Source organism: Candoia aspera, chromosome 2 (genome assembly GCF_035149785.1).
Source record: "Candoia aspera isolate rCanAsp1 chromosome 2, rCanAsp1.hap2, whole genome shotgun sequence".
Classification (NCBI taxonomy): domain Eukaryota; kingdom Metazoa; phylum Chordata; class Lepidosauria; order Squamata; family Boidae; genus Candoia; species Candoia aspera.
The window spans coordinates 217,109,390-217,132,816 of record NC_086154.1 but is presented as its reverse complement, the minus strand read 5'-3'; the positions used below and the strand labels follow the sequence as shown (position 1 = coordinate 217,132,816).

General features: G+C 37.9%; 1 protein-coding gene across 1 annotated transcript in view; it reads right to left on the bottom strand.

The window, feature by feature from the left end:
- Positions 1–23,427, bottom strand: part of TMEM232 (transmembrane protein 232) — a 161,294-nt gene that overhangs the window by 10,074 nt on the left and 127,793 nt on the right. Inside the window, exon 13 of the mRNA XM_063295359.1 lies at positions 9,979–10,072. Within this exon, the coding sequence (XP_063151429.1) occupies positions 9,979–10,072 (94 nt within the window). The remainder of the gene's footprint in view (positions 1–9,978; positions 10,073–23,427) is intronic.

Here is a 23,427-nt window from a genome sequence, read left to right as displayed (position 1 = left end):
TAACTATCTATATTATTGCAAATCTCAAAATACTGTAAACAACATTATTGCTGCCTCCTTAGCCAACCAATACAAGAGCACAAAGAATATCATTCAGTCAGTGCCCCAGCTTCTCCACATTTTCAGCTCAAGTTGTCTTTGCTTCTCTGGTGATTCCCCACACCACCACCCTCACCCCCCCACCCAAAGAAAAGAATAAACAGCTGCAACAAAGGGGACGTGTAAATCCAGCAAGCCCCTATCCTTTGGTCAAGCCTGAAACTTCTACAAAACTTGACTGAACCTCTACGGAGAAGTCAGAGGGTCTGGTTTGAGAACAAGAATCAGAGTGAGGCAAGAGATGGAAAAGGCCCATTATTCAGCTCAGTTTCTAATGGAAAATAGCCTTCAATGTAATTCTGGATATGCTACAGCTAAACTGTAATTAATTAATTAATTAGCAAGCAAGCAAGCTCATGTCAAGCACAGATGATATTGTGGAATTGCATAGATGATGGAGCTGATTTTGGAAAGATGCAAAGACAATGAGTGGATGTACCTTTGTACATACTATTCATGCCTAGGGCTACATTTTTCCCCATTAGGTTGATTATATTGGACATATTTGTTTACAAAGGAATCCAACACATGAGAGCTCAGTGAGTATGTGTGTTACTAATGGGGAAGATTTATTGATTATGTGTCATCAAATTGGTGATGACACTTAGCAACCACATAAATAGATTTCCTCCCTAACAATCTGTCCCTAACCTAGTCTTTCAGATCTTCTAATGGTGCACCCATCACCACTGTAACTGAGTCCATCCACCTTGCTGCTGGTCATCCTCTTTTTTTTCCTTCCATCTTTTCCAGCATTACAGCCTTCTCCAGACAGTTAGGTCTTTGAATAATGGGCCCGAAGTAGGATAATTTGAGCCTGGTCATTTGTCCTCAGGTGAGAACTCTGGGTTGATTTGTTTGATGATTCATTTGTTTGTTTTCTTAGCTGTCCACAGTATTCTCAGGAGTCTTCTCCAACACCAAACTTCCAAAGCATCAATACTCTTTCTATTCTGCTTCTTTAAAGTCCAACTTTTGTTTCCATAGAGTGTCACAGGGAGTACCAGGGCTTGCACAATTCTTATTTTTGTAGGTATAGACACATCACAGGATTTGAATATCTTTCCCAAGGCCATCATGGCTGCTGTACCAAGTGCTAGTCTGTGGCATATTTCTTGACTGCTTGTTCCTTTACATTGATGGTTAGTGCTTAAAGGCTGACTATCCACCACTTCAATATTTTTATTGCTAATTCTATCTGCTTCATTAGTTTGGTCTTCTTCATATTTAGTTTTAGTCCCATATTTTCATTATGCTCGATTACTAGGGTTTTCAGATCCTTTGCATTTTCAGCTATCAGGGTAGTGTCCAGCACAGCACAGGTCATTGATATTTCTTCCTCCAATTTTAAACCCACACTCATCTTCTTCCAATCCAGCTTTCCTTAATATATATTCAGTATAAAGGTTGAATAAATAAGGGGAGAGTATACAGCCTTGTCACACTCCTTTGCCAACCTACAGCCAGTCAGTTTTGCCATGTTCTGTCCATACTGTGACTTCCTGGCCTGTTTATAAGTTTCTCATGAGGACAATGAGGTGTTCTGGAATTCCACAGCTTGATGTGATCAACACAATCAAAGGCCTTTTTTATAATCAATGAAGCATATAGTGACTTCTTTTTTGGTATTCTTTGGCTTTCTCAATTATCCAGCATGCATCAGCAATAATGCCTCATGTTCCTTGGCCTTTTCTATAGCCAGCTTGAACATCTGGCATCTCTTTTGCCATGTAGGGCTCTAATCTGTATTGGATGATCCCAAGCATTATTTTGCTAGCATTAAGAATATTGTATGATAGTTTGCACATTCTGTTAAGTCTCCTTTTTTGGTATTGGAATGTAGATTGACCTCTTCCAATCTGTAGGCCACTATGTCGTTCTCCAGATTTGCTGGCATACTTTGGTTAGAACCTTTACTGATTCTTCTTTATTGATCTTCCTGTTGATTGCCATATTTCAGTGGGTATTCCATCAGCTCCTGTAGCCATGTGAGTTGGTAATGACTGGAGTGCTGATCTAACTTCATTTCTAGTACTAGAGATTCTTGTAAGTAGGGAATATCTTCTAAGGTACCTTGGATGTTGACACCTTTACTGTACAGTATTTCAGTATATTCCTTCTCTCTTAGTTTGATCTCCTTTGAACCAGTTTGGTTACTATCTGTCTATTGGCATCCCTTAGCATACCAATTCGAGGTTGGAACCTCCTTCTGAGTTCAGAGATCTTTTGAAAGACTCTCCTTGTTTTTCCATGTCTGTTTCCATCTTCAGGATCTTTACAGATGCTGCTGTAATGCTGCTTCTTGTCTCTTCTAACAGCTCTCTGAAACTCTCTATTAAGATCCTTTCTGAGATTTTTGACTTTCTTGGCTTTGCCTTCTCTTGGCAATTTCAACAGTTTGTTCTGACATCCAGTTTGTTTTCTTCTGTTTCTTCATTTTTGGCAGTCACTTTTCACATTCATCCTTAATGATTTTTTAAAGTCCATTCCATAATTCCTCTGGTTCTCTATCAGTGAGATTCAGGACTTCAAAGCTATTCCTGATGTTCTCCTTGAAAACAGTGGTCATGTGTTCAAGACCATACTGTGGAAACTGACTGGCTTTCCTCTTCTTTAGCTTAACTTAGAACTTGCACATAAGCAGTCTGTGATCTGTTCCACAGTCAGAACTTGGCCATAACGTTAATTCTATAATTGAGCTGCTCCATCTCTTTTTAGCAATAATATAGTCAATTTGATTTCTATATACTCCATCTGGTGATGTTCATGTATAGAGGTGTTGTTTTGGTTGTTTGAACATGGTGCTAGCTATAAAGAAATCATTGGAGTGGAAGAAATTGATAAGTTACTCTCCTGCTCCATTTCAGTTTCCTAAGCCATAAAATCCACCTACATTTTCCTCTTCAGTGTTTCCAACTTTGGCATTCCAGTCTCCAGTCACAAGCAGCACATCTTGCTTGCATGTTATTTTGATTTCAAATTGAACTTGATCATAAAACTCATCAACCTCCTCTTCTGCATTGTTGGTTTGAGCATAAACTGGAATGATCATCATATTAAAGAACTGTCCATAAAGTCTTCTTGATATTATTTGATCATTGATTGAATTGTAGCCAAGTTCTAGCTATACCCTCCCTTGTTTTTCATGCCCTGGCTAATAAACAGTATGATCTTCTGACTGAAAGCATCCAATCCCAGTCCATCTGAATTAGCTGATGCCTAAAATGTCAATTTATAGTCACTGCATTTCATCTTTCACTGTGTTGAGCTTTCCTGTGTTCATGCTTCTTACGTTCCATGTTCCTACTGTTATTCTTTGCAGCTTTGGATTTTCTTTTCCTGTATGGCAACTGCTGCAACTAGACATCCTGAAGGCTTTAATCTAGCCATGTCCTACCATTATTACTCCCAAAGATCTTAAGCTTTTCCTCAGTAGCATGTTGAGTGCCATCAGACTTGGGGGCCCATCGTGTGGTACTATAACATCAATAATTTTATGTTTTCTATCCATATGGTTTTATTGATAAAAATACCGAAGTGGTTTACCATTGCCTTCTCCCACGCAGTATGAATTGATGCCTCTGCTGTCACTAAAGTGATAATCTGCATCCAGTATCTTCCTATGTCACTGCTTCTTCTTCTTCTTCTTTCATATCCAGATCAAACCTTAAGCTGCCAATACGACACCACCTTCTTGGCTTTGTCATTGGCCAAAAACAAGTCATTTTCAGGGCATACTATTGGTAATAATCGGCAGGTCAGCAAGTGGGCCGAATTCTGTATCTCTCCACATTCACACAGCGTGTTGTTATCTGTCAGCAATCCCCAGTCTTACACTTAGGCACTCCAACCCTCAACCTATTCAGCGTCCTCCAAATAACATAAGGGAAGTCAAATCCCTCAGCCATATTCTCCTCTGGGACTATTCCTTGGTCAGTGATTTCTCTCCTCCATCTTCCAATTCAGTTTTGCTCTTGCATGCCCTCAAGAATATTTGTTCTTGCCATGAAACTCTTCCTAGATTTTAGTCGACGAGTTTGAGGCTCGTACCCATCCAGAGAGTGCCGGGGATCATTCTCTTGTTTTGTCCTCTCAACATCTGCTATGTCTCTCCTGATCTTGGGTGGTGCAATACCAACAAGGGGGTACATTTTCTCAATTGGTGTAGGTTTAAGACATCCTCTCACTATTCATACTGCTTCATTTACAGCAATGTCAACTTGTTTCGCATGTGTAGACGCACTCCATACCGGAGCAGCATACTCTGCTGCAGTGACACTCAAGGTCAAAGTGATGTTTGTAACGTGGATGGCCGGGCTCCCCATGTATAATTTGTCAACTTCCTAATAATTTTATTCCTCCTACTAACCTTGGCCTTAATATTCAGGCAGTGCTGTTTAAAGGAAAGCATTCAATCAAGTGTCACACTGAGATACTTCGGTGTAGGACAATTCTGTAATCGGTTCCCTTGCCATGTAACATTCAGTTTAGCCCCAGCATCTCGATTTTGAAGATGGAAAGTGCACACTTGGGTCTTACTTGGATTAGGCCTCAAATGATTAGTAGTTTAATATTGTCCTAATTTTTCAAGTGCTACAGTGAGTCTTCCAGCTATCTCATCAAAACTTGATCCTTGTGTAGCCACTGCTGTATCATCTGCACAGATAAACAGTCGTGTGTTGTCAGGAACTGGTTGATCATTTGTATATATATTATATAATACCGGGGACAGTACGCTCCCTTGTGGTAGTCCATTCTTCTGTAACCTCCATCTACCATTCTTTCCATTCAAAGTCACATAAAATCTCCAATTCTATAATAGACTGCCAATAACCCTAGTGAGCTTACTGTCTCCAGGTTACACAGAAGGAGCCTCCTCGAAAAGTGTGAGATTTTATTTTTAAGCTAAAATATTGTACTATCTCACAATCGGGCGTACCCTGGGCAGCGGCAAATTTGTCCCACCAGCTAATCCTTCGCACACCAGACCAAACCAAACCAAAGAAACCAAGAAATTACCGCATCAAAAAGGTCATTATCAAGGCCAAAGTTAACAATAATCTCAATAAACTTTGAAGGGTTTTCTAGTTTTAAGAGTATGTCACTGCTGCCCAGTATAGATGCCTGCTTGCTTTAGCTGGGCAGCTAGGATGACCTTCATTCCTTGGGTGACCCTGCTGGGAATATATACTCTTGGCAACTCCTGACATTCTTCACTTATCCCTCCCAGGAACAGGTCCCCCTGCCACGATGAGGCAGCACAGCAGGATTTGGTGGTGGTGGGAAACTAACAGAGAAGGGGGATTTTTAAACCTAAAACCTTTTTTAGAATTTTTAAAGCTGCACAGTGGTGCAGTTGGATAATTTAAAACCCTGGACAATGATTTTATAGGCGTTCCCTTTAGACAATTTTCTTTAGCTGGGGATAAGCATCTTTTTTGTTGGAAAGAATATATTTTAATAATAAATAACATAACATAGCTTTATACACGCATCTCCAATGCAGTACTCAAGTTTTTAAGTAAATAATAATAATAATCAGAAGAAAGAATGCTGTGATGAGCCTTGATGGGCCTCTGACTCACCACGCAGCTCAGTATCCATCATTCAGTCATGTGCTGCTTTATGGATTATAATTTTGAGGAGGACTGAACTCTGGGCAATGGGCTTTGGCCCCGGTTATTGAATAAGAGTGCCTGGGATGCCTCAGAAGGAGTTCCATTCTATTCCTGTAGCTGGAAGCAACTGCTCTCTGGCTGTTCCTCTTCTAGAACTGTTCTCCCACCGAGCCATGTTCCCTGGTCTTTATAAAATGTAAGTAATTTAAGTAGAAATTGCATCTGCATTCAGGTGTTTCCCTTCCCTTCCCTATTTCTTTTTTCTTTTTCTCCTGCAGGCAGAGCCATGGAGAAGGAATGTGAACAAACAATGTGAAATAGTTCATCTAATTTATCACTGAAATCTGTTACGTGTGTAAACCAGGCCTCTGAAACATTAAGAATGTTCAAGGTGATATGAAAAAAAATAATTTACCGTGGTGCACACATACACACACATACAAACTCTTCTTGGTTTTTTAAGCACATATTTGTCATAGTTCAAACAAACTTGAAATTGTAAAATGTGAAATGAACAGAATGTACTGTGTATATTATGAAAAGTCAGTTATAGAAAGAGTGACTCTATAATGATGCATATATCTGTTACTTTTAACTAGCTCACCAGCTCTCCTGTTTCCCTGGTTCTAAAAAGAAAGATAATTTTCATGGATCCTAAACCAAGGCACTAGGCCTATTTACAATAACAAAAAAATATGTAGAAGTCTAATAATTACCATTCTGAAATTTGGAATGAAAATATAACTATAACAAATATTTAAAATATTTTGAAATCCAATTAAACTAATGCTTAAATTTGACTTCATGTTGATATAGGAATTTGGCAATGAAAGTATAATAGCAAAGTTCAAATATTTCACTTGGTTTCATGAATCAGTATAATTAATACGTTTAAATGTTATGACATTTATCAGCTACTGTCACACAGTGATGACTACATACTTTTTGTTGTTTATTCGTTCAGTCACTTCTGACTCTTCGTGACTTCATGGACCAGCCCACGCCAGAGCTTCCTGTCGGTCGTCAACACCCCCAGCTCCCCCAGGGACAAGTGTGTCACCTCTAGAATATCATCCATCCATCTTGCCCTTGGTCGGCCCCTCTTCCTTTTGCCTTCCACTCTCCCTAGCATCAGCATCTTCTCCAGGGTGTCCTGTCTTCTCATTATGTGGCCAAAGTATTTCAGTTTTGCCTTTAATATCATTCCCTCAAGTGAGCAGTCTGGCTTTATTTCCTGGAGGATGGACTGGTTTGATCTTCTTGCACTCCAAGGCACTCTCAGAATTTTCCTCCAACACCACAGTTCAAAAGCATCTATCTTCCTTCTCTCAGCCTTCCTTATGGTCCAGCTCTCACAGCCATATGTTACTACAGGGAACACCATTGCTTTAACTATGCGGGCCTCTGTTGTCAGTGTGATGTCTCTGCTCTTAACTATTTTATCAAGATTTGTCATTGCTCTTCTTCCAAGGATTAAATGTCTTCTGATTTCCTGATTGCAGTCAGCATCTGCGGTAATCTTTGCATCTAGACATACAAAGTGTTTCACTGCTTCTACATTTTCTCCCTCTATTTGCCAGTTATCAATCAAGCTGGTTGCCATAATCTTGGTTTTTTTGAGGTTGAGCTGCAAGCCAGCTTTTGCACTTTCTTCTTTCACCTTCATCATAAGGCTCCTCAGTTCCTCTTCACTTTCAGCCATCAAAGTGGTATCATCTGCATATCTGAGATTGTTAATGTTTCTTCCAGCGATTTTAACTCCAGCCTTGGATTCCTCAAGGCTAGCATGTCGCATGATGTGTTCCGCATACAAGTTGAATAGGTAGGGTGAGAGTATACAACCCTGCTCTACTCCTTTCCCAAACTTAAACCTGTTAATGTTTTCTATTACAGATTAAGGTTACTATGGTAACTAATCATTTTGGCCGGGTGATGAGGTTGAATTCAACTGTCCCCTTTTCGAATGTTAATTTTTGCACCCGGGGGAAAGAACTTGCCTGGACTTGTTTTAGTTTCTGTTTCCCTTCTGTGTAGGCATGTAGAGAGTTTTTAGCAGCTCTCACTGAGAGCCTGTAAGAATGCAGAAGCTTTTAAATATGTTTTGCTTTCTGTAAATAAAATTATTTTTATAGAAATGCCTGGTGTGTGACTTTTCTGATCTCTCCTGGGCCAAAGGCTTTCCTAGCAATCTGCCAACAAAACCAATCCATTGTTCCGTGGTCTGTTCTTACTGTTTCTACTTGGTCATTATACAGATTCCTCAGGAAGCAGACAAGATGACTTGGTATCCCCATACTGCTAAGAACTTGCCACAGTTTGTTATGGTCCACACAGTCAAAGGCTTTAGAGTAGTCAATAAAACAGAAGTTGTCATGAGTAAGGATGGCGAGCAGGGGGCTCCCATCCAGACTGTTAAGCGCATGCGTAGCACTGAGGAATTAGGTAGCCATTCAAAGAGACACAGATCGGGACCGCCTTAACCTTTGAGGTTTATATGGCTGGGTTTTTCCCACACTTCTTCAGTTTGTTAGGATTCCTGTTATGTACAAGCAATAAAACATTAGAGAACAGTTCCTTGTCTCAGCGTGTTTCCTGGCAGTTAGGACAGAAGTAGATGTTTTTCTGAAATTCCCTGGCTTTTTCCATTATCCAGTGGATATTGGCAATTTGGTCCCTAGTTCTTCTGCCTTTTCTAAACCCAGCTTGTACAGCTGGCAATTCTCGCTCCATGAATTGCTGAACTTTAGACTACATACTAAATGCTTTTAAATGCTAGTTCCATACCAGATATTGACTACTATAAGCATTCTAATCCAAAATCTTTGCATATAAAATGGTAGCTTCAAATGATGGTGCTATGTAAAATATACCTGGTGTCTATCCAACAAATGTAAGAGAACATTCAAAATAATAACTGCAGAGGGCACCTTTTAAGATAATTTCTCAGCATTTTTTGTATAAGTATGCAAAAGCTGTCATTCACATATTAATTAACTGGCTGTGTAAAACAGCTGAATGTATATACTGTAAGCTGAGTGGGGCTATCTTGATACTGTGATTTCAAGTTTTGTATCAGTTGAGCCTTCTGACACTCCATTAAAAATGGGGAGAATGATATTTGAATTTCCCATTAGTTGATAGGTAGCCTCTAAAATGTGGGCCAGCAAAGTCACATACACTTGTGCCAGAGTCTGACTGCACCCTAAAATAGTGCCTGCAGCCACTCAACTTTTTTTTTTAACGGCTGAAATCTCAGGAGACTGTTGTATCTTTTGAGATTTCTGTTTTCTTGCATAAAAAAGACTTAAGTATTCTTACATGAGATTTTATGATAGCTCAGGCCAACGTCACCCGAGTGTTTATAAATCTCATGAAATAAGACCCAGATTACATTTTTAGGGTGCTTGGGCCATCATGAAAAATTTCACATTGGCACCTCTGACAAAGAAAGCTTGTGGATCCCTGCTCTATGAATATGAACCAGTCATGTAGCTGTTTATGAGAGGGGAGGTATTAATGATGGACAGAAAGATAACAGATGAAACCTGGCATTAATTTAAGTGAGAAAGAGGTCTAGTTCTTTCAATTACTTATAGTGAGCTATCTTAAAGACCCATATGGATAGAATTGTGCGTAATGTAAGTAACTTAAATAAATAACATATATCTAAACAATCTCCCCTACGGTCCATTCACAGGTACATCTGTTCACTTCCAATTGCTTAGGTTGTGGTATAAGTAGTGTATATGCATAAGAAAATCTATCTATGTGGTTGCTAAGAGTCAACACCAACTTGATGGCACATAATCAATCAATCAATGCATAAGAAGGGAAAGGTAGATCTTTTTCAGAACCCATTCTAAAACAACCTCTTCAGCCTTCTCCTTTCCCAGCATCTTACAGACAGAAGCCATACAGACAGGCAAAAAAAACCAAGAGTGGCCTCAAGGATACTTATATTTGACTTCATGTGCTTGAAACCCTCACTACTATGCTCTAAAACTTATAAATGGTAGTCATTTTTTTTCTATTAGGTAGAGTTCAGGTTATCTTTTTCCAATTCTTAAAAATATGCATAACAGATATCAAATAGTTATAACATAGTTATGACTTGGTCAGAATACAATATTTCTTTAAAATAACAAGTTTATTTCCCATAATTCAGGTAATAAGAAGTTCCCAAAACTTATGAATTGATAGCAGCAAATTATTACTTTGTTGTTGCATTAATGCAAATGCATATTTTAATGGCCAATCTTACCTGAGCATCAATGATTCTCCTTAGTTCCATATCCATACATGTAAAGTAATTTGGATATGGATATTTTGGTATCCCAGCTTGCAAAAGTTCTTCCCTTAAAAAAGAAAAAAAGGGGGGGGATGTCATTTGAATTTATCTGTGTTGTTTTTTACTTAAATAAGAGATTATGTTAAGTTTCTCAATGTTCTGATAATTGCCAAACCTAGACAAATGTCCTTTACAGACTAGTTTTTACATGTCTAAAGAAAAGCTACATGAGTTGTATTCTAGAGGGGAATGTTTCAAAGCTGTGTTACATCTCTGGTACAATACTGTTTTATGTGGAATTTATTCAGTGCATATAGTAAAAAAAAAAACATTTATAAGATGTAAATCATACATTTTATTTTTGTGGTTATGTCTGGCTATATAATTACTCTGAGTTCAAGTTATAATCATAAAGATTATTAGTTGCTGCAGTTTTGTGACTAAAATACATCACATGTGCATTAATGACACATTTCAGAAATTTCATCCCATCTACAGTAAATATGCTGAGAGTTTTTACTTTTCAAAAGGAAAAAAAAAGTCTAAACACTAAAACACCAACAGTAAAAAGTAAATACTCAAAATTAACCAACATGCAGATGAAAAGTTTGTTCAAATAAACTTTTAAAGAAACATTATGCCATCATACACCTCTTCTAAGACAGGAAGTTCCTGAAAGTAGATGTCACAGCTGAGAAATCCCTCTCACATATTCTAACCAATCACAAGAAGAGTACTAACCCTGGTTTCTTTAATGAACAGGCAAAATTCCATAGGAAAGTCGCTTCAATTATCCTAAGCCTAGGCTGCTTAGAGCTTTAAAACAAACTTCACTCATCCATCTTCTAGAAGAATGTGGGAGATGGCTCTGAAATTTGTGGGAAGTAAGGGAAATTACCAAAACCACCCTCTGCCCATAGGAGCAGCCAGTTGAAGATATGGGAATTTCCACTGGACCTGTTTCACTTCTGTTGACATAACCCCAGATATGAATTATAGAAAAATTATAATGGAGATGTTGCTATTATAACTGTTTTATCACCTGTTTTAAGAAATAACCAAGTTCTGCTGACAAAATGTTTTTTATTCAGTTTTCTCTTTTTTTCTTCTCAACGCATGTTTTTGCCTGTCTGGTTAATTAGATTCCATTCAGCCCTTACTTTATATCAAACCTCTAAATGTTTTTGTGGTATTATTACAGCAGGAGAAACCACTGGAGTGGCATATTTTTATTCTGACACTGATTCTGTTGCACCTGCTATGCAATTGGTTGTGTGCTGTGGGAAAAAAATAGCTTTGAATTAATTTAAGATGAACCTTGCAAGCCCAGTGTTCATGATTCATGAGTGGAAATAAAGTAAACTGCAATATTTCCAGTGAAGCAGAAAGCAGACATGGTCTCTTCAATCAACTCTTTTAGGAGGATATAATATGAGACAATGAGACTTGCTTAGGAGCACCTAGTAGAAACTCATTGGCAATAATCAAGATAGAGCTTTTCCCCATGTCACACAACTATTATGATTGTTTCTTGGCCAAAGTAATGAGAAACTAGGAAAAAGCAACTACTTCTGGCCTCCCTCATCTATTCTATGGTTAAATAGATGGAAGTGACTATGTTTTAGTTATGCTTTCCATGGGTTCCTTTTGGATGACTTTGCACTTATCCGAGGTTTAAAAGGAGATAGTGCTTCAGCTTTTCTCATGCCCACATTAAGCAACTTCCATCCAATTTGTCAACCATCAAGTTAAAAATCCAGTTGTTACTGAATAATTATTCTGAAAAAGTTTGGTGACAGCTCTACACAAGTCACTATTGGACTGAGCTGCAGTTGTCCCTTTGTTTATTCAGCTTGGATATTAATCATGTTTCAGTGACTCATTATTTCCTAAAATCCTAAGGTAAGAATTTGGTTATGTCTTTTTATTTGCTCAATTCTGCAAAAGCATACAAAAATATACATTAAATTTGCCCTCAACCATTCAGCAAGTCAGAAAACTGGTTCCTGTTCAACTAAGCAAATACCTTCTTCTTCCTCCTCCTCCTCCTCCTCCCCCTTCCCCTATAGCTGCTGTGAAGAAGATCAGAAGGCACTTTTTTATATCTGTTTTCTATTTTCTTCTTTTTTTCTTCTCCACCTTTTTCTTTTTTGCACTTTTAGCTTTTTCTTTTATTTCTCCCTTTCTCTTTTTCCTTTCTTGTTTTACTTTAGTTTGTATTAGTTCTTATAATTTTGTTAAAACTCTCAATTAAAATTTTATTTAAAAAAGGAAATACTACAAAAGACACAAAAGGGATGATGATGATGATATATTAAACTTGTCAATCATGCTGAAGCTGCTCCATCTATCCAAAATTCAGTTTTTTTGCTTGCATATATTTCAGATTCATTTATTAAACAAATACTTGAGTTATAGAGATAGAGATGATAGAGATACAGACACAGACACAGACACAGTGTGATTGTTTCCAGGGAAGTTTGATAGTACACTTCAAAAGCTCTACGCCCAGCAACTATTAAGTTAACTGCTTAACTAAAACAAGAAACATACCAGGGGATTTTTTAAAAACATAAAACAATGCTCACAGGGTCCAATAACTTTCAGTCTTACACTTTCCATTAGTGTACATATATTTCTATACAATTCCTATACAATGAAAGTCAGATATGTATCTTAAAAAAAAATCCTGCTCATGATGGAGTTTTTAAAGGTTAATAAAAGAACTCCAAGCAGCTAACAACAATCTTGCAAAGTAGAAGCATGAACCAAAAAAAGAAACTTACACATTAAGCTTAATTATTTTCAGAAAAGAATTCAGTCTTCACACAGTTGGATGAAGAAAAAAAAAGGCAGCTTACATTTATTCAGTAGATCTGGATACAAGTAGCTTCATAGTAGAAAGCTCTTATTCATCACTGGTTCTTTGTAGACATTTGCTATGGGAATAGAAATGTCTGCGTGCAAGCGAGATGAAAGGACAAGAGCTGCATTCTGCAGCACCTCCTGCCTGCAGGTGTGCCAAAAGGTAATGGAGATTGTTAATCCCCAAACCCAAGGAGGAGGAGGAAGTGGAAATCACGTGACATCCCACAAGCACAATAGAGATGCGTTTACTAGAAAGACCCCCTTATTCTTATGAGACAAAGCTGAGTTGACCCCTGATAATTCCAACAGCTCAACCTACTGTTAGCAACTGTTGTCTCTTTTGTTTCTGTTTTCTGTGAAACTTCTGTTTTTGTTTAGCATATATGTTGCTTTTCTTCTAATTATAAACTCTCTTAATTATATCCTTTCAATTAAATGACCATAATTACAAGCCATCAGAGTGCGTGCGTGCGTGCGTGCATGCATATATATATATATATGTAATATTCTTCTAGGTTTTCTTCTCTTTTCTGGATTTAGAAGTTTGATTGTTTCATCTGGACTCATGACTATAAATTAATGCTTTCCTGAGTCTTTCTTGATTGCTTGTCGCTGGAACCTAGTATAAAAGTTTTTTTCCCTTTTTTTTAATACAAGAGATGTGCTGAATTGTAATTTTTTAATTTCAAGGAGGGACTTCATATTGACTTCCTGCTAGGTTGGTAATTGAAGTCATTTTATTTATGTCAAACATGTCAGATAATAACTCCTTCAATATGTATTATACCACTATACACACACAGTATGTGGCTAATGTACATTAAACAAAATGGGGGTGATGAGGCCTAACATCAACTAGTGTAAAGTGATGCGTGCCTCAGTACTAATAGCTGGATTCTTAAAAGTGAGCGCACAGTTTGCTTTAAATGGACAGGAGCTGATAGCTGCAAACCATGGCATTTTGCCAATAAACCCTCCATAAAATGACACAATAAATAATAAGCAACTGAGATGCTGCCAACTTTTTCAGCACTTTTGTGCAGTCAACCACTGGGAAAATGTTATTTAGGTCACAATGCCTGACATCAGCAGTGTCGTTTCTACCTCAGCCTTAATTGCAGGTTCAGTTGTTCCCCAGCTGCACCTTAGCCATTAAGGGATTCTGATTAGCTAAAAGCCTCCCTTTTACGGACAGGCACTGAAGAGGTTTATGCTCGCTTGAGGAAGAATAGCTCAGTTGTACTGGCAGTGGAAGACCTATACAAAATTGGCTCTCTTGCTCTCAAGAGTTTGTCATGCAGTGGTTTTCTGAGCCCTTGCATCTAACACAGCAGATCTGATCAATCCAGAATGTCAGCATGTCATTATGTCTGTTATTTAGAGCTTGGGGCAGTGGGCGGAAACCCACTGGTATAATGATTTCAGTGGTAAGGATCAGAATGCTTAAGAGGGGTTGCTGCATTCACAGCACGGTCCCTTTGCTATCAATTTATTTTAAGTTCTTGGTTCACCTAAGCATGAGATATGCTAAATATATTCAACTGCATTTCTAACAGCCTCAGTCTTGAAGTCCACCTTTATAAATTTGGACTGATGTGAGCATGAACCTTCTCAAATGATAAGAAGCAATAATAGTGGTAGTATGCAATTCACTAACTACAGTATGGTTAAAAGTGACATAACTGGCATGTAGAACATATAATTATAACATAATTCGGGCTACCCGATTTGATGATCCAATCCCACTGAAATTACAGTCCTACTGATTTCAAAGGGATCTTGCTCCACCCAATAAAACGCAGCAAATCCTTTTAGATATTTTTTCCTTATGTTCAAACATTCATAATTTCTCAGTACAAAGTAAAGGCTTTTCATGGACAGTTTATTATTGTGGTTGTTTTCATAAGCCAACAATTATTCAACTTGTTATCAAAATGATTTTATTTCATTATTTCCAGATATTCAGATTTAGCTAGCAAATTATACATCTTTATTTTTTTCAAGCATTTTAAGTTTAGTAAGAATTAGTATTTCTCCAGCTTTGTTTTGTAGACTAAGAAATTCCCACTGCTAGTTAAAAAATATTGTCTCCTCATAGTATTTCCCCTGAGCAGCAGTTTAGTGATACATTGATTGAGAGGATCAATTCTTGGGGTCTTGCACTCACTTTAGAGAAGACCAGCCTTATCAAAATTGTATTCTTACTTTCTGCAAAACCATTAAATCTTTCTGATAGAAAAACATGGATGTTTAACATTTTGTGACCCATGACAAGTGTGTCCAAGTCTTATAATACAACCCTATCCCCAAATTACTCTAGCTGGACAAAGTCAAGGACAGGATATGTCAAGCACAGGTGTAATTCCAAATTATACTGGTAGAGTGAATTTATGACTGTATAGTGGTGTTATTATAGCTATAGTATAATTTATGTTGCTGTCACCTTGTAATTATTTCACCAAGATCACTCAACTATGAAATCATAATTGATAAGGTTGTTGTTATCTACTAGCAATGATAACTATATACCAAGGGGAGACAACGATTTTGGGTCAATAAGCTCATCTGGAATTGTATTTAGTTTATTGAGAAAATCTGTTACTTTTCATTATGCCCTTGTCATGAGTACTCCTATAAACTGGCTGCCTATCACAAAATTTCCATCCAACAGAAGTCAAAGGTAAGGAGCTGGTGAATGATGAGATGTTTCATGGGGCCCTGGTACTTACGGTTGCATTCCTATGCTACATACATATATACATATTACTATACTACCCTACACTATACTATACATACTACCTCTGAAACCCAAGACTATATGCCTCTAATTATCAGTCATCTGGGGTGGGGTGGGGGGGTCAGAGAGCTATATCTACTAGACCTATGTGAGATGCATTAATTTGCTTTACAAGGCATTTCACATGAGGGAGGCAATCCTATTTGCCTTGTTGAAGTACAAAATATATGCTATTGACCTCATCAAGACACTTCATATCTCTGCGACTACCACTTCTAACATATATAATAGCTGGAAAAGGCTTTTACACATGCACAGTGCATGCCTGGGAGCCTCTTCCAGCTATCAGAGGTGTCACAGGAGACCATCAGAGCAACATTTGCTCTGGGCGGGAGGAGGGACACTACTCTGTGAAGTAGTTTTGCAGGACTGTTTCACTGGAAGCATAATTGAAGCAATGCATCTCTTTAAACTGTTCACAATCCTAATTCTTATGTACCCTGTTCCCCTTCCATATCAATCACAGTAGACAATACTATGTGAAACAGGATGTTGAATTAGAATGCCCTTGGTCTAATTGAGAACATAATAAAACCATAACCTAGAAAAGAGTAAAGGATTTTTTAAAAAAGAAAGCCTTTAACAATGTAAAACATACCATATCCCTATGTATGATACATAAATTATGCATAAAATATTTGAACAAATGCACTTATTCCTCTGGGTGTATAAAATATAATGATCAAATAAGTTTATCAATGTTACCAAATGCATTTCCATAATAAATTTTTAAATCAGTGGCTTTTTAATAATGCTGTTATATCTTTTGTTAGTATCTAAATTATAAGAGCTTTTAAAGCTTTTCAGATGCAATTTTAATAAATATTTCAATATTTTTGTTATTTTCATATTGCTTGGTCAAGAGTATTCCTTTGTTTTGTTTTGTTTTGTTTTGATTTGATTACTTGGTCTTCTCCAAGATGGTTGGTCTCATGTAAATAAGTGTAAGAAAACAGGCAAGAGTTGAGCCATGACAACAGAAGAATATTTCTATCAAAATCCTGCCCTACCTACTTAGGTACTAGATCATCCTACCTCTCCTTTCAGTTTAGAATTAAGAAAATAAATCACCTACAGCAATTACAAACCAATAGTTATCCTTTATTCAGCGGAGAGTCTCAAAAATTCTTCTACCTCCTTTGCTTTCAGCTACCTGCACAGGATAAAATACCTGCTAAGCTGTGAAGCAATCACAGCATCAGGAACTTCCAGCTGCAAAAACAAATTGCATATTAAAATGCAAGGCATGGGCCCCAACATTCTGCCCTGGCATCTAAAACAGCCATGAGGAAGTGTGAGTTTGATGACAGGGTAACCAGCACAAAAATATGAGAATGTTATACAATATGGACCACCTGCCACAGAGAAGAAATATGAAGGAATGAATAGTTGTTGGGGGAAACTAGGAGGAGGAAGGAGTATTAGGTATGCTCGCTGCCTTGAGTTATTTATAAAAATAATAAAGGTGGGATATAAATACATACATACATACATACATACATACAGCTTGTCTTCTTATACCATTGCCTTACGATGTTATCAACAAACACTGACCAGAAGTGCTAACTCTACTCTGCAATTATGATTACAAGGATTTCATGCTGAAAAATAGAGCTCAGTAGGATATCACCTACTCCATCAACTTCCATGTACATCCTAAGAAAGGAATGTGCTGACCAAACACAGCCACAGAATATGGAAAGGTTGTATACTGGCTAAACACTTATCATTTATTCTGGAGAACAGTGACCATATGTAATGGGCAGAAGGAATAACCATGAGGAAGAGAAGGAAGAGCTGCAACCCAGACAATGGTCAGATAAAAGAAATTTCAGTCTGGGGTAGAAATGTAATTTGAGAAAGCATCTCAGACTTGACTCTCCCTAGTTCTCATGAAGCATATTCAGATTTGCAAGATTCTGTTACTGTAACTGTATAATAAAAGTAGTATTAGCATTCATAACTTTGGTTTCCTAGCCTGGTGTACCTTGAAAGGCTGACACCATACAAATAGTGTATAGTATAAGTAGGCTATTTGCACAAATGGAGCTCCTAATCCACTGGCAGTGGATCTGCAAATTGTCACCATACACTGCTGAAGGCAATAGAAAATACAATCATCTTTGTCAGTTAAATATCAAACACCCTACTCTTCCTAGCAGAACTGTTCATCTAATCCTTATGTTATTTATTTATTTAATAAATTTATTCACCGCCCATCTCTCCCCTACGGGGGGACTCTGGGTGGCTTACAATAAAACAGGATTAAAATCCAAAACCATTACAATACAAAATACAGTAAAAATACAAATATAATAAAATCTACATGGCGAAAAGATCTTAATCAGTCCTTGAGTGTAATAGGCCCCTCAGAATCACTTTACGAGACTAGCCATCCCCAAGTGTAATTATTCCCCCTCCCATTCCAAGCCTGCAGACAAAACCAGGTCTTTAATCTTTTGCGAAAGTCCAGGAGTGAGGGGGCTTGTCTCACCTCTGGGGGAAGGATGTTCCAAAGGGTGGAAGCTACAGCAGAGAAGGCACGCTTCCGAGACCCCGCTAGATAGAATTCTTATATAGATGGGGTTCATAACATGCCCTCCTTGCATGACCGGATGGGGCAGGTCGATGTAATAGGGATGAGACAGTCCCTTAGACGGTCCCATGCCATGTAGGGCTTTAAAAGTGATGACCAACACCTTGAATTGGACCTGGAAGCAAACTGGGACCCAGTGCAGCTCACGCAACAAAGGTGTTACATGTGCAAATCTTGGGACACCCAAGATTGTCCGCGTGGTCACATTCTGGACCAGCTGTAGCTTCTGGATATTCTTCAAGGGTAGCCCCATGTAGAGCGCATTACAGTAGTCTATATGGGAGATGACCAGGGCACGAGTGACCATTTGGAGGGCCTCTCGGTCCAGGAAAGGGGATAACTGGTGGTGTTTACAGTCCAGAGGATCCTATCCACTTCCTTGGGCTCAACAGGATCAAACTGTTCCCAGATAACAGAGTAAGAACATTCCCTGGGCATCTCCACAGAAACTGCCTCACACGCAGAGTTCAACTTGGAGTGAGTCTGAGCAATTTTATCCTGCAGATGCCCAGAAAACTCCTCAGCTCAGCCCTGTAGATGGATCTCTAGGTCCCCTTTCCCCAAGAGGAATTGGGTAATCTTAAACAGGGCTGCCGGGCGGCATTCTGCGGATGCAATAAGAGCAGAGAAATACTGCCATTTCGCCGCTCTTACCACCACAAGGTAGGCCTTAATAGCGGCTCTAGCTTGTGTTCAGTCAGATTCGGTCTTAGTCTTCCTCCAGCGGTGCTCTAGGCGTCTCTTAATCCTCTTCAGAACCCTCAGCTCCTCCGTAAACCACAGGGAGTGTTGGGTTCGATGGGATAAGAGAGGTCGCACAGGCGCGATCCTGTCCAAGGCCCCAGCCTCTTCCCTATTCCAGGCGGCAGCCAGGGCCTCTGCTGGACTGTGCAGCAGATCCTCGGGTATAACCCCCAGCTCCCTCTGAAACCTTCTGAAACCCAATCAAATAAGTCCTGCCTCCCTGCAGAGAGGGGTAGCATAGGAGAATCTCAGGCTCACCAGGGCGTGATCTGACCATGACAAAGGGGAGAGATGTACTTCTCCCCTCAGATCACGTTGCCATTGCTCCGACAAGAAAACTAAGTACAGGGTGAGGCCACTGTCCCGAGTTGGGTCTCGAGTAATCTGAATCAGGTCCATGGCCACCATGGTGGTCATGAACTCCTGAGCTGTCTCCTGAGTTATCATTATTATTTGCTTTCAAGATAAAGAAAATTAGTGTGATAGCAATTTGCATTCATGTAAAGACAGACAAAATAAGAACGGTAGGTAGGTAGATAGGTAGGTAGGTAGAGATATTCTATCTATCAGTAAAAACTAGGCAAAGAAAATGAAGTGCATGCATGTGTGTGCATGTGTGTGTCAGATATGGTAGCTGGTTAAAGCAAACAGGGCCTTTTCATTGATAGTGTCCTGATTTTGGAACATTTCTCCAAAGAAGTTTACCTTATTTTCAGTATCAAGTAAATATTTATTTCTTTTCTTAAACCTTACAATTGACAGAGTTCAGCTTAAATCAGTTTTATCTCTGCAACATGTATAATGCAACACAATTATATTTATGACTTTTACTTTTACTTTTTACTTTACCAATTTTGCACATTAAGCATACTTATTGTACATTTCTTATGCTTACTGTCCTAAATACGGACCTTGGGCCAGTCACTCTTTCTCAACCCTAAGAAGGAGGCAATGCAAACCACTTCAAAAATCTTGCCAAGAAAACCACAGGAACTTCCAGGCAGTTGCCAGGAGTCAACAGTAACTTGAAGGAACAAATAAATAAATAAATAAATAAATGTGAAGATCCTTTCTATAAGGTATCTCTGTAGGAAGCCTAGATACTCACTGAGGAAGTAGACTCTCAACTGACGAAATATTTTGAGAATCCTCTTGTACTTTCATTGGTTTTAACGATTAAGATTTTCACATTCTAACAATAATATCTGGTTAGATTTGTTAGATTTCTTTTTAAGAAAAGAAGAAATCAAGGGACAAACAAATTTTTCTGCTCTTTCCTTAACCCATGCAGAATGTCCCTCCCTAGCTTTTCAGTCATTTGTGGTGATGGCCTCCTTCCTATCTCTGCCTTCTTTCTGCTTGAGGCATTTGGCATTGTTGCTCCTTCTTTTGCAGCCCAATGAAATGAACCAAATTCTCTGTCTCAAATAACACTGGGGCAGAAGGAAGCAGAAGCAATATTTCATCTTCCCTTCATTCACCACACTCCAAAACATGTGATAGATATTTTCTAATGAAACAGTAACAGCAGCAGCATACTTGATATATGGACCAATATAGTTTTGCTATGCATTTCAACTAGCAAGTTCCATGCTGAAAAATTATTCTATTCCTTACCATTTCATTTTGTTTCATAGAAAAGAAGGTGATTTTGATTTATTTTTTTTCAAAGAATACATTTTCTGTGAAATTCTCATGGAATGGTTTCAGGGTTCTTGCAGTTACCTAGCTACATGGGACCTAGGAATAAAGTGGTGTTTATTTTAAACAGAATATCACTTTATTCCCAGGTACCATATAGATTATTTCACAAATGTTCTAAAATTCTGAAGCCTCCATGGCCTTCATTGCTTCAATTAAATTCTGAAGGAAGAAGACATCATGAGGGAAGTCTTCCTATATGTATTTTTCAAATCAGAAAGCCTGGGTATCTAGGCAGTCTGCAAAGGGACAGATATGTCTAACAATGGGAAAAACAGCACTTTTGCCAGCTATAAACTCAAAAACATAATTTAGGTAAAATACAGTAAATACATTTTTTAAAAAGTAAATCCTCTGCTAGCACACTCCTATATATGTTTCCTCAAAGCTGAATTCTAGTGAATGTAGTAGGATTTATTCCCACGGTATGTAACTTGAATAAATAACTTGAGTCACTCCAGATGTTGCTGAATTCCCAGCATCCCATACACTGTTGGGACATCTAAAAAGTATAGTTCAACAACATGTGAATGGGCTCACATTCCCCAACCCAGTGTGCAGATAATCCTAGTAAACCAAATGAACTTTCTCATAGTAAATATCACATAATCCAAAAACACTTCTAGTAACAAATAGAAGACTGAAAAGTTAATGTAGTACCTCCATAAATAATCACAACTCAAACTTCATTGTTTTATTATTATAATAGTAAAGAAACTCAAACATATAAATATGGTGAATACCTAGTCACTAAGAAATATGATCAGCTGACACAGATTTTATTCTGAATACTGTACTGATTAATGAGCCAAAATGTGATCAATAAAATGCTTATACAATAACCTAATTTTCAGCTTTGTTGGGCAGGAATAATAAATAATAGTTCTGCATAATAACAAAAAGCGCAACTAAACTAGCACTGCTGGTTTTCAGCTCCATTCATTAATAAGGCTTGCAGTGAATAGGAGTTGGGTTACAGCACTGCTTGACAGATTGCTCTTTAATGCTGCAATCCATTACTCAAGAATATCATGTAGATTTATAGGCTCTCCAAATATGCATACATTTATGCTGTAAAAAAAGTTAAACCACATGAGACAGGAATATTTTGAACTTCATTGCAGAGTTTTCACTTACATTTTACATCTCATATCTCTTCTTAAGTCAGGAAACAGATTAATTTAATGTTATAACCCATATTTGTGCATGCTGTGATTCACAATATGGAATATGTAGTTTCCTTCAAGTTTTCCTTTGAAAGTTCTTATTACACACATTTTACTGATTAGGAAGAAGTTGAGAAGGACAGTTACAATCCACAAATATTACAGGACAAAATCTGATACATGCTCTGATAATTCCATTCAATTTTCACCACCAAGCTGTTATTCAACAGACAAAGCTTTTCTTGAAAACTCAACGAATAAAAATTGGTTGGTGTCTACTGAGAAACAAGGAATGGAGGAAGCAGGGACCCATTTGCAAGCCTAAACAGGATTGAACAGCCATTATTACAAGTTCTGTATTGTTCTGTATTTTTTTTCCTCTTGAAAATTCTTGGGAGAACTTATATATTTCCTTCAAAAGACAGATATATGAGTTTTTCTACTTTAACATCATTGTTATGCACTATCCACTTAAGTATGTATTTGCATATAAATCCTATAACTACTCATGAACAGTCTCAGTGGTATCTAAGGGATTATTGGCAAATGAGTAGTTTCTGGCTTCCTTTGACAGTGTATGTTTTTCTTCTTTGGAAAAAGAATAATTTTTTATAACAGCTTACTGGAAAAAATGGGTTACAAGAATCATATTGAATAGATATATCATCAATACCTTTGGGACAGTTTTTCTAATGCAAATTGTGTGTCTGTGTGTGTGTGTGTACACAGATGCACACTTACGATTCAAAGCTATAGCTCAGTGCCACTTACTGCTGAGTAAAGATGCATAGGACTGCACTCCTAAGCTGCTCTCTTTGAAAATCAGGACTGCATAACCTCATCTCTTTTCCTGTATTACCAACTTCATAAAAAGCTTGAAGAATAACTGAATCCTTAAAATTGAAATCTACAGTGAACAGGAAATAAAAAGCCCTCTTCAGCTTCCCAAGGAAGAAGGTACATAAGAAAAGTCCTCCAGCTACATGGAACAGTGAAGCTAAAAAGCCTCTGTCTTGAAGGACAACTTTCTTTGAGTTACCTCAGTATTTTTGTTACACCTGAGTTGTGATGGAAAGGAAGCAGCAGAGAGATCTCAGTTACTTCTTAATAGGATTTAACCCAAACATGGTGAAGAACCTATTGAGCATAAGTTGAAAACAGGGCTAATTAGAGGGGGTCAAGGAGTGTGATTCCCTAGAGATCAAGCTGAAAGAGGCCCATACTTTCAGTTAGTTCCTTATTTATTTACAAAACTTCAAGATATATTTCATTCTTTTTTTTCTTACATACTGAATTTGGTACTGGCTGTCTTGTGTAAATAGTGTCATTTTCTCCATTTTATATCCATGTTTGATATAAGGCTGCTCAGGTACAACCCAAGATGGCAATCTCTGTTTTACAGTATCCTTTGCTGAAAAAACACTTTGCATGCTTCTGGGTAAAACTATCAATTAAATTACATTGATAATCCATTTTTCTTCATTAGTGGAAAATTTGTGGGAAGAAAATACAACAGTGATAGGAAACCATGACAGCTACAAGTGCAAGAT